The sequence below is a fragment of the Azolla caroliniana genome, unplaced genomic scaffold (assembly GCF_043228905.1).
Source record: "Azolla caroliniana isolate FFs.n. ecotype wild unplaced genomic scaffold, voAzoCaro1.0.p SCAF_3, whole genome shotgun sequence".
Classification (NCBI taxonomy): domain Eukaryota; kingdom Viridiplantae; phylum Streptophyta; class Polypodiopsida; order Salviniales; family Salviniaceae; genus Azolla; species Azolla caroliniana.
In genome coordinates, this window is record NW_028230438.1 from 905,282 (window position 1) to 921,068 (window position 15,787).

Consider the following 15,787-nt stretch of genomic DNA (forward strand, 5'->3'; position numbering starts at 1 on the left):
TTGGTTGCGTTGAGGAATTTCCAAGGAATAACTAAGGGTACTTGTCAAAAGTAACCATTATGCATAGGGTAATATCAATGATATTAGGGTATAGCCTCGGTCAAAAAGCGTAATTGAAAGTGTGTTATTCCCCCTAATAGCAAAAAGGAAAATTCGTCATCTAAGGCTTTGGAGACCCTAAAGTATTGGTTATTACATTGTTTACAAGGGTATGCTTTCATTATGTTGATTATGACTAATTTCTCTCCAATAATTGTTCACTTGACCGACATGTTAAGTCATCTTTTAATATGCTCCTTATATTTCTATGGGAATGTAAGGCCCTATGAAGGGGGCTCATAGCTCACGAGGAGACCTAAAAACATGTCTAGATTTATGTCGTTCATGACTACACAATATATTGTGGAAGCTAGCCAAATGGTAGCGACATTATATGGTCGTGCTATTTTTTCTTCGTAAAAATGAGTTATGTCGAATTATGGCTACACCATATCTTCTAGAATTAAGCCAAATGGTAGTTACTAGTGATTTCTTTCTTCATGTTTGAATATCCATGTAATGATTTCACTCATTTAATGAGTTGTACATTTATGCTTTTCACCTCTACTACATAATGATTTCTGATTAATTGCTTTCCTTTCATTGTGTCCCACAGGGATCAAGTAACATTCACGCGGTGGGTTCTCTTATCTCCCTAATTTTTGTCATTTCTCCTACCAATAATCCCAACTTCCAAGGGTATGGTGAACTTCGGTGCAATGAAAGAAAATAAGAACTAGCATTAGTATGAGGATGGTGTTTGTCGAGTTCAACTGTCAAGAGTGTTGACAAATGCAAGGTTTTATATTACAAATCATTTATATAATCTCTAGAGAATGGACGATGTCGACCAATATATTAAAGCCATCTTTACTTATTGAAGATTAACTTACTTTATTCATCCATTTTGTTTAGAGAAAACTCGGATTTTATTCCATAAGAATATTGACACCTTTAACCAAAAGTTTTACTTTTTCTGCCTTGTAAAATGTTGTAAGCATTGGAGGTTTCAGGTGAAATAGCTCTTCTAAAGCAGCCCATACAAAAATTTGTCTCGAAGTTAAGGTGGAACGCAACAATCATGGAGTAAAACCAGTCTTTAACTCTTATAAGAAGTGTATGTCCCTTGAAGCATCATTGAAAAGAGAGACAAGCTCAGTAAATCACATACGTGATTTTAGCATGCCCATCACAAACCTTAATGTCGTGTCACTTTTTATATTGCTAATGGTAATGACTCTCTTAAGTATGAGAGAATGAATATTTCTGACCTCTAAGTTTGTCATAAAAGTTGAATGTGCACGCTATCGATGACACTTCTATTTAAAATGAACAAGAAAATTAGAGAATAAAGGAAGGTCCTTATCTCATAGCCTGCACCGTATTGCACGAAATGCTTTATTGTTTATATTTTTGGCCTTTCCTTTAAAGAATTGATTATTGGTTATGGCATTGGCTTCCTACTTTTTCAACGCATAGTTTCGAGCCATCTGAATACACTCCAATATCTACGATCTTCAATTTTGCGTGGAGGCATGTTCTCATTATATTTTGTTTTTCACGTTTATCATCGCACAATTGACCCATTCATGTGGCCTTGCACATGCAAGAGTTTAGACCCAAACGACAAAAACCCATTAACGTTTGAAATGTCCTTTATCATACATTAACCTTATTGATGTTTAGATTTACAAAAGGGTTGTTGATACTTTGATAAAAAACACAATTGAGTTTTAAATCACCGCGGTCATTTTTATTTGTCTCAAGTAACGAGTAGAAATAATGTTTCCATGGTCGCACATAAATAACTTTTCTCGTCCGTTTTTATGGGGTTTTCATTTTTGGAGGTTGTCTATATGTGCTTGCTTTTGACGTGCTATAAATACTAAAAATGTGACCTTTTAAAATATATAGAGGGCCCAACATAATAATGGAAGCATACAAAAGAATTGATCGATTCGCATTGTAAGGTGAAAGACTATGCACATTTGATTAAAGACATGCAATAATGGGACAAACAATTTAAAAGTGTTAACTTCGACCCACTTAGGTCTTGATAGATGTGCAACAATAGTATAACTTCCCCTAACCATACAGTTTACCAATGACTATTGATAGGTATCGACGTATAAGCTTCGACTATAAGAAATAATTGGAGTTCTAAAGTATATAAGTAAAGTGACCATTCATAATTTGCCTTGATACGGCTATTGCCATTTTTGTGTTTGAGTTGTCTCGAGATGATCATTCATACCCCTTTTAGGTTTGTCTAATATTATGCTCTCATTGTTCGTATATATTTTGTGGTGGCCGTGGGAGTCGTGCAACAAACATGTTATCAACAACTCTCTTTGGTTTATCGTAGATGCATAAGCACATAGAAGAAGGGGAACGAAACTTGAGCGTTAACTCTCAAATGTATTTAATTAGGACAAGAAGATGATCCATCCCGTGTGTAGTTATCGTTAAAGACAACGTACATGAGAATAACTACTTTGAATACATAGAGTTGTGTTCCACTTACATTTATTTGGACACGTTGGTGAAGCTTCTTCACATTGCATGACATGCTTATGTATTGCGCCAAGTTTGTTATGTACAAAATTGTGATGATTTTTTGTTTCAAGTTGACCAAAGGATGGTTATCACAAAAGTTAATGAGCATTTGCTTATTAGAGATCATCTCAAAGTAACCCAAGCATCATCATTTAAAGAGCATGTCCCTCACACATTTTGTGTTGAGGTATTTGTAATGTTCATACATTTTCACATGTTCTAATACATGACTATAATATGGCTTCTTATTCAATTCACTATTGATGGTATCATTCCCTTTACGCAAGAAGGAGATAATGTAGAAAACACCCACATACACATCTATGTGCAAGAGATAGAATCACATGCATGAGCATAAAAGTGCATACACACATAAAAGTCGCAGAACTTGATACTACAAATAAGTCATTGTTGATATTCGTCATTAATGATCCACAAACCATAGAAGCAACTATTTTCATAGAAGATAATTAACTAACAAAAAATCAAACCTAATTCCAAATGAGCATTATTTCCAAATCCAATCATCGAGATAGATGCTCATAGCTCAAACTACTCTAGGCGAAATATGAAATTTTGGATAAAATTCAACCATGCACATAAATTATTTATACTTGCCTTGTTGACATGTATAATTTATTGGTAATATAGGTTTTAATTCGTATAGATGTTCCATCAATATGATTGCACAATATAGAAGCAATGAACTACACAATATGGAAATAGACGTGGTAAACCCGTACCACATTGACATAGAGGTTATTTAATATATTCCATGTTAACGAAAGGGCATAACATGAATTGTTGCTCACTCATCAATTGCCACCATTCCAAACGAGAAACCAATCAACGCATGGGGTACCTTCGATAGTCAAACTTTGTCTGCCCTATACATAATAGTGATTGGATAAAAACGTTCAATTGCGGCATAATTGGTTAGGATTCCTCAGAAGCTGGTGGTCTTGAATATCTCTACTAAAGTTAAGGAGGAGGGTATCCATTGTTGTGATGTGATGTGTGTGTGGGGGATAGAAGTGTGAGAAAGGGAGGTTTTTACACTATTATGTGAGCAAAAGAACACAAACATGAACAACATTCCCCCATCTATGTGCATGCACAAACACTACTACAAAACATGGGGCATACGTCTCTTTACGTAAGGCACACATATAAAATGTATAAAATACAGAAATAGTCTACGTGTACAACCACTCATCATATACACAAAAATGAGATCACATTACACCTTCACACACATGCAATTCAAGGCAAAAGCATCAAGATATTGTACATGTTGAAGGCAATTAGGCAAAATCCCATCTTCCCTAGTCTCAAAATGGTGTGTGGATGTCTTATGAAAGCTATTTGCATGAATCTCTAGATTGACAACTATTTCAAAGTACATATTCACCTCTTGATGAGAGGCCATGTTTACAAGGTTGAAAAATGGGTGTTTTACCAAAAGGACCGTCCTATACGAGGATTGCATTCTCTATGATAAAAGATGTCACGGCGGATTATAAAACATTTATCATCTATTACGATCTCATAAAATTAAAAAGCTACATTGACAACACAAATGCTTGAAAAGAGGTGAAAAGAAAATTCTGGAGTCGTTCTACAAAGAGAAGTAACATAGAATTCAAGCAATTCCATAAGGATGTGCGAGATCAACCATACGTAGCATGACCTCAGTCATACATATCAAAACAAATGAATGAGGGATTGAAACATGTCATTGCTCATCTCTTGGTTCCACGAGCAACGTAACAACAGATCACGAGAGACTTGAGAGGAGTGTTGTTCCTTGGAGCAAATGTTTGTGAGTGGAATAACATGAGCTCAACCATACATATTGTGCTAGTTGAATGAAGGACCGAAACACGACGTTGCTTGACACGTGGTTCCATGAGTGGCACAACGGATCACAAGAGACTAAAGAGGAGTATTCTTGATAGGAATAGACGTGTGTAAGTGGAATAGCATGAGCAAACACATACAAATCATGCTCGTTGAATGAAGGATTGAAACACGGGATTTTCCTTGAATCTTTGGCTCCTACAAGTGATGCAACAAATAAGTTACAAAAAGACTTACGAGGAGCGTTCTTTCCCGGAGTAGATGTATGCAAGTGGAATAACATGAGCTCAACCATACACATATTGTGTTAATTGAATGATTCAGGGATCGAAACACGAGATTGCCTCACCCTCTGGTTCCCACGAGGGATGCAACAAACAAGTTAAGAAAAGACTCAAGAGGAGTGTTCTTCCCAGGAGAAAATGCATGGGATTGGAATAACACGAGCTCAACCATACACATGTCGTGTGACTTAAATGAAGGATTGAAACCTTCTGGTTCCCGCGAAGGATGCAACAAACAGGTTCTGAAAAGGCTCAGGAGGAGTGTTCTTCCCCGGAGCAGATGTGTGCGAGTGGAATAACACGAGCTCAACCATACACATATTGCGTCACTCGAATGAAGGATCGAAACACGGGATTGCTTGACCCATGGTTCCATGGTAGACAGATCACTCACGAGAGATTCAAGAGGAGTGTTCTTCCATGGAGCAGATGCGTGTGTGTGTGTGTGTGAAAGCACCCTTCATAGGGGAGAAGAATTGATGGCCACAAAATAATATGTATATGTATATATATTCAATGGATAAGGTTTTTAAAACCATTGAAGAAAAACAGAGATGGGAAAAACTACATAAAAATATCTGAAGTAAGTTTTATGAAGGGTTTTACCTCTCTGTTCCTGTGTGGTGTGTGTGTGTGTGTATGTATGTACATATATAGAGAGAAGTCCTGTTGATTTCTGATTTTTGGTCTTTGTGTCGAAATTGGTGTTTCCAAGCTTCTGTTCCTTCTTTTGTATCGGGATTAGGGTTCCGGATTCCTCTCCCTGCGCTTTGGCTTGGGCTTGGGTTTGCTTTTAATCCATGGCTTCTCGCTACCTTGCTTCGGCTTCTGCTCCCGTTCACACTGGTGCTCCTCTTGGACTCTCTGGTGCTTCTCTGCCATTTCTCTCTGCAAGGTCTCTGAAGGTATGTTCTAAAAACTTTCGTTTTAATATTACTTCTAAACATTTCGCAAATAATTTATGTTTAGTTTTGCATGTTTCTGCACCAGTTTTCGAATAATATGGGATCCATAGATTGTCTTAGAAGAGAGAGTTATTGCTATTATAATGGGTTCTTATTAGAACAGAGAATTAAACTTTGTGTAGTTGTGTTGCTTCATTGTCAGAACCGTTTTGTAACTACAACTGCTTTATGTTAATATTAAATAATTTATATTAACTTAAAAAATATTTAGGTTTTTGAAAAGTATTAGAAGGTTATGACGACAAATTGGTGTGGAGTTGATGTTTCTGAGAATCCTTTCTGCTTTGCAGTTTGTTTTAAAATTTGGAAATAGTAAAAGCATGGCATGATATAAAAACTTGCTAGAAAGGTTTCTGAAAACTCTAGAAAGATCTCTGTTTTTATAGAATAACCTGATATCTGATTGTTGCTAAAAATCATGGCACCTTCCAGAAAAACCTTTTCCCTCTTTGAAAGAAACAAAATACCTTGCTAGTTGAAGACTTTCACGAATATGAGCCAGTTTTGAATATGAGCTTGTTTATATATGTGAATTTCTCGAATACCTGCTAATCGAGGTTTTAATGTATATAGATATCACGAAAATATAATTTTCCATGCATAGAAATGTATTGATATTTGAAAGTTATGCAGACGTTCATCACTCAGATCAGGGAGAACTATACTATTTTTTTTGCCTGTTTTGATATTAAATGTCTGAATTTGCACTTAACATCAATGAGAAACATATAAGCTTTACCTGTTTAGATGAGGGAAAATACTTCGAAATGTGTCGTTTTCATTTTTTTTATCCAGAAAAAATATTCTATGCATCTGTGACCTGATATATGTGTAGTATGACGACTATCTGACTATGGGATAATCTGAGAAGTCATTAACTTCTATGTATGCTAAAGGTTAATCTTGTGTTTTTCAGGTTGTGCGGAATGAACTCAGCCCTCTCAAAATTGGCAAGCCTCCTGTCAATGGAAGGTTGCCCATCTATTCTCGGAGATTAAGATTAAATTCGGTTGCAACCGAATCAGCAGTTAGCGAGACTGAAACCAATCTCAAAGGAGGAGAGGACCCAGTGACTGTCGAGAAGCATGAATACCAGGCAGAGGTGGGGGTTAATGTTATTATTATTATTATTATTTGACGAAGGATCTATTGAAATTCACAAAAGTGTTGTGGATTAATAGATACCATTTGGAGGTTGGGCTTCTTATTATTAGTTATGAAGGGTTTACCAATATATACAAAAATATTCTGAAAAGTCGAAAAGTTAAACTGATGTTTCTATACATTAAAAGATATATTATCTTGCCGAAAAGCATTTATGCTTAGTGAGGTAAGATGTAATCCATTATATAGAAACATGACTTTATATCGTATTTACATATAATCATCACAGTTGCTGTGTAGTTTTCAGAAAAGAACAAGATATGAGCACGTTCCACTTGTATAGCTATTCCTCACAATTTAGGGGGGGCTTGTTTCAGGTTAGCAGGCTTCTCGATATTATTGTGCACAGTCTCTACAGTCATACTGAAGTCTTTCTGAGAGAGCTGGTCAGGTAGGATGTTGGAGCTGATATTGATTGATTTGCTATGATTTCTTGTGTGAAATGTTGATGTTTTTTGGTTATTGAAATATTCAGATTGCTTATAACTGCTTCTTATTGTGTCTGTCAGCAATGCAAGTGATGCACTTGATAAGTTGAGGTTCTTGAGTGTCACTGACCCAAGCCTTTTGGGCAGTGATCCGGAATTGGCCATTAAGATTCGAAGTGATAAAGATGCAAGGATCCTTGTGATTCAGTAAGTTGTATGATTATTTCTTTAGTTTGGATCATTTCTCTTACCAAAGGTTAGCTTGTAAAGCTTATGAATTCTTATGCTTCTGTTCTAATTTGGGGCAATTGCTTGTACTTTAAACCCTGTTTTATCATTATTTTAATCATTTCTCTTTCCAGTAATGGGCTGACAAAATTTTGACAGTTGCATTTTTTTCATCTAACTCTGGCAAATTTTTGCATGTACTGTTCTCAAGGGACTCAGGCATAGGTATGACCAAGGATGATCTTATTCACAGTCTTGGCACTATTGCTCAAAGTGGCACTGCTAATTTCTTAAAAGCTCTCAAAGTATGTGCTTTGGTCTACATGGGTTTATGTATCCATCTCTCATGCTGGAAACCTAATTTTTGTCGTGATTAAATTGCACAGGAAAATAAGGAAACTCTTGGGGGTGATAATGGTCTGATTGGCAAATTTGGTGTGGGGTTCTATTCAGCATTCCTTGTTGCTGATAAGGTACTTGATTCTTACTTCTAACCTTTCATGTATTTTCTCATCTCATATCTTGTGTTGATGCTCATTTGATATCTTATGTTGACGCATTTGTGAGTTACAATGGAAAAGTCAGCAAGATTAATTTAGTGGGGTTAACGAACCTTGTATTAATGTGTGTTTTAGCTCATCCCATTCTCATGTTGATTCATTTGTTAGTTGTTTCTCGAAAATAGAGAAGATTAATAGCCGTAGTAAACTAACATTGCTTTAATCGATGTGAAAAACTAGTTCCTATAGTTAAGAGGCGGAATTCAATCCCCAATTCATACTTTTAAGGATATGTTGTTCTTGTGAATTCCTTTGATTTGCAATCTTTCTGATTTCGAAATTTTCCATAAGGGCTCATTGGTTGGAAATACTTTGGATATGTACATTAATTCTATAACCTTCTAATATGACTGTTGCACAGGTTGTTGTAACGACGAGGCCTCCCAACACTGATAAGCAGTATGTATGGGAAGCAGAGGCCAACAGTAGTGCATTTATCATCCGAGAGGAGACTGACCCTGACTTCATTCTTGAGAGGGGTACTGCTGTAATCTTGCATCTAAAGGTTGGTTATGATTTTTGACAACGTGATTTCTGCTTTGTGGGTGGAGGTTGAGGGGAAGTGTGGTCTTATTTCTGAAAATAATTTCAAATTTATTTCAGGAGGATGCATTGGACTATCTTGATACTGAAAAAGTTCAGGAGCTTGTGAAGAATTATTCACAATTTATCTCTTTTCCTATTTATGTTGGACGGGAGAAACCTGCAGTAGCTAAGGTTGGTTTCTCTTAACCACTATGGTATCTGTGCTTGTTTTGCTCCGTCTCACAGTATGAGATATGTATACTGTTGTTACATTATTGAAATGATGATTTTTGTACAGGCAACAGAGGATGGTACTGAACCTGAGAAGGTGAGTTGTTCTGCTAATACCAAAGTATTATTGAACCGTTTAAATTTAAAGAGACTAGTAACTAATTGGTGGTTGGTTTCTGGTTTTATGCAGGAAAAGAAAACTTACAGCTATGAACTTGTGAATGAAACAAAGCCAATCTGGGTTAGTAAACTTATCTTCATGTCTTGTTTTATTCTTTGTATATGTTTTTTCATGTAAAGGTCATATTTTATGTCATACGGACTTGTAACAAGAAATATAATCTCTCTACGATGTGTGCAGATGCGAAGCCCAAAAGAAGTTACAAAGGAGGAGTACCATGCATTCTATAAGAAGACATATGATGAACGTCTTGACCCAATGGCTTACTCACATTTTAATACTGAGGTATGTTTTTCTCAAATGGAGAGAGCTGAAATCGTTCAATTTGCGTCAAATAATAAACATTGCTTGTTTTTTTTTGTTTTATCTTGTTATGGCAGTATCTGAACTTCTCATAAGTTTCTTCTCACAGGGTGAAGTGGAGTTTAAAAGTCTCTTGTACATTCCTGGAATGGCTCCTTTTTCGTCAGATAAAGCTTCTTCAGAACTCAAGAACATAAAGCTTTATGTTAGACGGGTGTTCATTTCTGATGATTTTCATGGAGCATTGGTGAGGCACTTGAAATCTTCTTCAAATAATATTTTATTCAAAATAATATAGTGACCATGCTGTTCTCATATCAACTTTGTTCTGGCTTTATGCTACAGTTTCCTAGTTACCTATCCTTCATGAAGGGCGTTGTTGATTCTAATGATCTACCTCTAAATGTATCTCGTGAACTTCTGCAAGAGAGTAGAATTGTAAGTGTCTTTTTAGCAGCTGCATATGAGATATGTTTGGGACATACCTGACACTGTTGTCTTACAGATGAATCTCATGAAGAAAAGGTTGACAAAGAAATCATTTGATTTGTTTGATTCGATTATGAAGAGGAAGGATCCAGAGGTAACATAATCTATGTAGAATCTAGATGTTAGACATATAAACTCTACTGATGGTTTCTCTCAGGTATCCATGTCTTTGATTAATCTAATGCACGTTTGTATACTCATTTGCTTCATAGGAGTACAAGAAGTTCTGGAGGAACTATGGGAAGTACATAAAACTGGGTATAAGTGAAGACAAAGATAACCAAAAAAGACTGTCATCCTTCCTGAGATATTATTCATCAAAGCATCAGGAAGAAATGACTAGCCTGAAAGATTATGTGGAGAACATGAAAGAGGACCAGCAGGCTATTTACTACTTCTCATCAGAATCTGTTAAAAGTGCTAGGAATGCTCCCTTCATGGAGAAACTTGTTGAGAGAGGATACGAGGTATCACATATCTTGGCTGCTATTTTATTCTGTTATTACTATATGATTGCAGCTCTCAATATTCTTAACACTGAAAAAATTGATCTGACTTGTAGGTTCTGTTTCTCACGGAACCTTTGGATGAGGTTTCAATCAATGCTCTCAAATCTTTTAAGGGGAAAGATTTTATTGATGTGAGCAAGGAAGACTTTGATATAGGTATGCATTTTCGTTGCACATCTTAAGAAAATGCTCAGTATTTATGTGTAATCATACCCCATGTATTTCTGCATTACACAGTAGTCAAATGCTAGATGCATCCGAAATCTTAAACATCATTAATATTTGCATCTAAATTATTAAGTAAAGCTATTTGAAACTTAAGTTGTTTTACGAACGTATGGTTATTGATAGTTTTAAATTAATACTCGGATTTGCCTAGTTTTGAGTATAGATATTTAAAACCTCAGTTTTTTGTTGATATTGCAGTCTGTCTGTGGGGTAGTAGATTGTATTGATTTGCTATATATCAATTTTAAATCTCTTATATGCCCATTCAGTGGAAATAAAATTTGACATTCTTCTTTTTCTGTGGAATAGGCATATAAGACTTTCTCATACACAAGTTTTTTCTTCTATCTTTCTGTGATGAATAAGCACTTGTTATTTCTAGATCCAAGAACTGTGCTATATCAACTTTTCTTTTTACGCAGGTGATGATGAAGAGCAGAAACAACTAGTGAATGAATATGCACCTTTGTGTGATTGGATGAAGGATATGCTGGGCGAGAAAATTTCTAAGGTTGAAGTATCGAAAAGACTGAGCACTTCACCATGCGCACTGATTTCGGGTAAATATGGATGGTCTGCCAACATGGAAAGGTATAGCGCGTGTACTTTAAAGCCTAGATTTAATGCGGAATGAGGCTTGAGAAGATTTGTTAACACTCATGTCTTTTGTTTGCAGGATGATGAGAGCCCAGAATCTAGGTGATACCCCTGGGCTCAGAGAGTACATGGCATCAACTAGAATTCTTGAAATCAATCCGAATCATCGCATAATTCAGTACCTGGATGTGAGTAGAATTATAGTTATTTTTCATCCGTATTATGGCATTTTAAAAATAATATTGCTTGACCTAGATAGAGATCACTTTTGCTAGGATGCTCGGCTTGCTGGAAAAGATGACACTATGGACACTGTTGAGCTTCTTTATGAAACTGCTCTTATGTCAAGTGGTTTTGTTGTGAGTACTTATTTGCCAAATTTTCTTTCAGTTTTGTGTTTAGGATTTTTTCTTTATGTCTGAATTTCTGTTTCATCCATGAAATATTAGTAAATTTGAGAAAAGAAACAAATTTTTTGGAGCAGCAGCAAACTTATGGAAAAAACCACTATTTTACGTTCGTTTGTTGGATTTTTCTTATGATTGGTTTCCTTGCTGCAGCCTGAAGATCCAGCAGGTCTCGGTTCCAGAATCTATCAGTTGATAGAAGCCAATGTAAGTGGAGGCAACAACGTGAACCAAGTATATAGTGAGACTCAATATAATGCTGCTAGTCAAGGATACAATGAGGGTCAATACAATACTCCTAGTCCAGGATACAATGAAGGTCCTTACAATGCTGCTGGTCAAGTATACAATGAGGGTCAATACAACACTTCTAGTCAAGGATACGATGCTGCAAGTCAAGGATACCCTGAAGGTCAATACAATCAATACCCTGGGAATCCAGGATACTCAGAGGGTCAATACAATCAAGGATATGATGGGAGCCAAAGCAATCAATATGGTGTGAATCAAGCATACACTGAGGGTCAATATGATCCAAGTCAAGCATATAGTGCTGGTCAATATGATGCAAATCAAGGATACAATGGAGGTCAATACAATGTGAGTCCGGATCAAGGTCAATACAATGTGGGGCAAGGTCAATATAGCGGCCCTGAAGAATTTGCTGGAAATGATTTGCCACCGTACCAGGATCCCAACTTTGCCCCCTCGACCAGACCACCTCCAATTGAACCCGAAGTTGTGTGATATGAAAGCGCACACATATCAAAGTGTGAAATGGGTTCATATACAACTGTCAGAAGTTTGTTCCTAAGTGAAAATCCTTGTATATGACTCATATGAGTATGGAAAGCATAGAATTAAACTGTTATTTCTTTTGCCTGGTTTCCAAATTTATTATAATACCGGAACTGCTTGCATTGTGCAAGATGTATTGAAATTTTGACCTTGAAATTAAGAGAGTTTTTATGGGGTAACACAACAGTATGTCAGAAATGATGAGAAGATACGACAAATCTATGTGAATTTGGCATGAATTTTCAGGAATTCCTAATAGATTGGCCTAGGAATTTTCAGGTCTAACAACTACAAGGATGGCAACATCTCTGAGACACAACCTGTGCTATTTGCTCGACTACTTGACCATAGAACCAAACTCAAGGAATATCAAAACAGTGAAATTGGGCAAAATATTTTGGATTTCATTTGTTTATTCCATGGGTCATATGCTCCCCCCCCCCCCCGGTGCCATCCTCCACCTGATGATGCTAAATCGTCATCATCATCATTGTCGACAATGTTTATTTTTTTTCGTTTATAAATGGAGTTGCACTTTAGTGAATGAGGGCACCTTTTCGTCAAATATTGAGAAGTAGCTCTATTGGAAGTAAAATACGTTGTCTATATGTTTTTCCTCATACCTTACGAAATTGAAATGCTTCTCAGAAGTGGTAGGGGGTTGTCAATACAATAGATACTTATGTGACTAAATCTTTGGAAATGTGAACCATTTGATCGTTAGACACTTTTTGTAATGTGGTGTAGACACTTTTTGTAATGTGGTGTTGTTTCTTGTGTGAACCTAACCTCATGTTAGGTACACAATTGTTGTTTGGATTTTTGAGTAAATCTTTGGAAATGTGAACCATTTGTTTGGGTAGACACATTTTTTATTATGTGTTGTTGCTTGCATGAATGCAACCTCATGTTAGATACACAATACTAGTTTGAATTTCTTCAATGTGCATGATATGTGCCTAAAATAAACTTGAGGCTTTCTTGTTTGGGTTCCTCAATCATTTATTATGTGTATTAGTATTAAGAAATTGTCCTGAAGTCAAGGTCATCGAGTGACGCTTCGTTAATTGTTTAGGATCTCATTGATTCTATATATGGTGAATTGCTCGTGAAAGTTTTCCTTGTCAAGTATTGCAATACATGATGCTCTATTTTGCCTTGCTATCCATGTTTTTTCATCAATGTGACCAATGACAATAACCTAGGTGCACAACACAGTTTTTCGTTGGTTAAAAATGTACCATTATTAATTAATGTTGAGTTTTGTTGATATTACCGATGCCAAATTGCTAGCGAACTTTGATTTTCTAGGTCACCTAGATTTTCCACGTTGTCGTAGTGTATTTCGTACACTACGTGAAAAAGTAAAAATAATATAACCGATTTAATTACATATAAATAAATAAAATAATATATCAAGATATTTATCACGTGCATAGGGCAAGATTCAAACCTTGTACCTCCACGTAGCCAAACCTCAACTTTACCATTATGCTACCTTATCTTTAGTGTTTTATAAATAGATTTAATAACTATAAGTGCTTTATTTGCGCCTACCTTTATTAAAAGGTAAATCGTGCATTTTTAGAGTGTGTGAATATTTTATAGAAAAAAACGCAAGCAACTAAAAAGTGACTCGTGCACATCTAGCGTGCATGAGCACTATATTTAGCAAATAAAAGCAAGGATTAGAAAAGCATCACATGCATATTTAGTGTGCATGAACATATTAAAAAAAAAAGCATGTAGCTATGCTTAGTCTCTCCCATCACTACATAAGGATGGGGAGCACAATGTAATAGTGTGTGAAATATTTGGAAATTGGATATATTTCCGAAAACACCAACCGATTAATATAATCGTGGGATTCACGAAAATAATATAATCTATACTTGTGGGATTCACAAGTTTCTTATATCTTTCTTTCAATCTAAATACATATTCTTATCTAAATATTGATTAATAGAATACAATACACTCGTGGGATTCACGAAATTTCTATCTCTCTTTCTAATAATCTATTCATTACTAGCCTCATCTCATATTCTTCTTTCTCCTAGTCCAAAACCCCGGTGGTTCCCACCCGACTCACGCAAACGATCCGGAGCCGAAAGGCACGACACAGTTGGTGAACCCGACGTGAAGGTGGGTGGCAAGGAGATGGAGAATCAACAAGAGGCGATGAACATGATGATGATGATGTTCGAGAGAATGCTACAAGAACAACGCGAGATGTCGGAGATCACGATAGTAGTAAAGCGGCTCGTACAACGAAACGGACAATTCAACGGAAACGATGTGTCACGCTATCTACGTGACTACAAGGCGGAGATGATACGATGTGGGATACCGGAAGGATTGCAAGTGACATCCTTCAATCGGGTAGCCACGGATGAGTTACAAGAAAGAATCTACAAGATACGGCAACAAAATTCGACATGGGGGTCATTCGAAGAAGCTTTACGAGAGGCATATGATTACAAGAGATCGAAGGGAAAAGATCGGCGAGAATTCGACGAATGGGTGGCATCGGAGAAGACCCACCGAAGTGCAACACAAGCATTCCTAGAGTTCGAGCATCGTCTTGCTCAACTCTCGGAGCGGGAACAACGGTTGGTGGGGGAGGATAAAGTCCTAATGTTCGTAAAATCGATCGATCGAAAAGAAAGGATGGACATCGGGATCGAACTCGAAGACGATGACGGTACGAATGGTCTTACCGAAAATTGGGCCGAAGTCCAAAGGGTATGCCGGAGACATGATGAGAGGAAGATGAGAATCTTGTCAACAACATGGCCGATGAAGGATGGTCGATTGAAGACAAACGATGGAGCCGATATGAAGGCCGAAATACAACATGATGGTGCGACGGAAGAGGGTGTAAAACAAGCTACCCTCTTGTCTTGCGAAAGAACGACGGCGAAGGATAAGGCCGATAACCCAAGTGTAGAAGAAGATTTCGGAATACAAGTGTCCGAAACATCAGGTGAAAAAGGGGTAAGCATAATTGATGTTTCCATAATTGATGCAGTGAAAGAGAGCAAGGAGGACTTGATTGAGGAGGTCACCACAAAAGATGACATCGAATCGAAGGTGGCTATGGACGAATCAATGGCGGATGGCCATATCGAGATTTCTCCACCACTGATTCTAGAGACTCCGGCGGTTGCGTTCGAAAGGCAACGTGAGACCGAAGAGACGGAAGGTGGCGGAGAGAAAACAAAGGTCGAAGTCGATGCATACGACGGAGAGATAGCCGAGAATATGGCTATGGGTGAAACAATGGAGGATGATAATACCGAGGATTCCTACCCACTAATTCTAGAGACTTCGGCAGTTGTGTCCGAGAACCAACGTGAGACCGGAGAGACGGGAGGTGGCAGCAAGAAAGGTAAAGTCGGAAGCCGGTTTGGATGGAAGGTGATCCGGACGGGA

General features: G+C 37.0%; 1 protein-coding gene across 1 annotated transcript; it reads left to right on the plus strand.

The window, feature by feature from the left end:
• The first annotated feature begins 5,492 nt into the window (after positions 1-5,492).
• On the plus strand, positions 5,493-12,536 carry LOC147865741 (heat shock protein 90-5, chloroplastic-like). The gene is made up of 20 exons (XM_087316092.1): positions 5,493-5,644; positions 6,621-6,806; positions 7,186-7,259; positions 7,378-7,503; positions 7,736-7,829; positions 7,911-7,997; positions 8,446-8,589; positions 8,688-8,801; positions 8,908-8,937; positions 9,031-9,081; positions 9,202-9,306; positions 9,434-9,571; positions 9,670-9,762; positions 9,830-9,907; positions 10,026-10,280; positions 10,376-10,478; positions 10,973-11,141; positions 11,227-11,335; positions 11,423-11,506; positions 11,708-12,536. Exons 1-20 carry the CDS (start codon positions 5,540-5,542, stop codon positions 12,299-12,301), a joined length of 2,739 nt encoding a protein of 912 aa, XP_087172218.1. The 5' UTR covers positions 5,493-5,539; the 3' UTR covers positions 12,302-12,536.
• Positions 12,537-15,787: the final 3,251 nt, after the last annotated feature.

Coding starts and splice junctions, on each gene's coding strand:
- LOC147865741 (XM_087316092.1), top strand. CDS start 5,540: ATGGCTTCTCGCTACCTTGCTTCGGCTTCTGCTCCCGTTCACACTGGT. Junction 5,645..6,620: donor TCTCTGCAAGGTCTCTGAAG/GTATGTTCTAAA, acceptor TGTGTTTTTCAG/GTTGTGCGGAATGAACTCAG. Junction 7,504..7,735: donor GCAAGGATCCTTGTGATTCA/GTAAGTTGTATG, acceptor ACTGTTCTCAAG/GGACTCAGGCATAGGTATGA.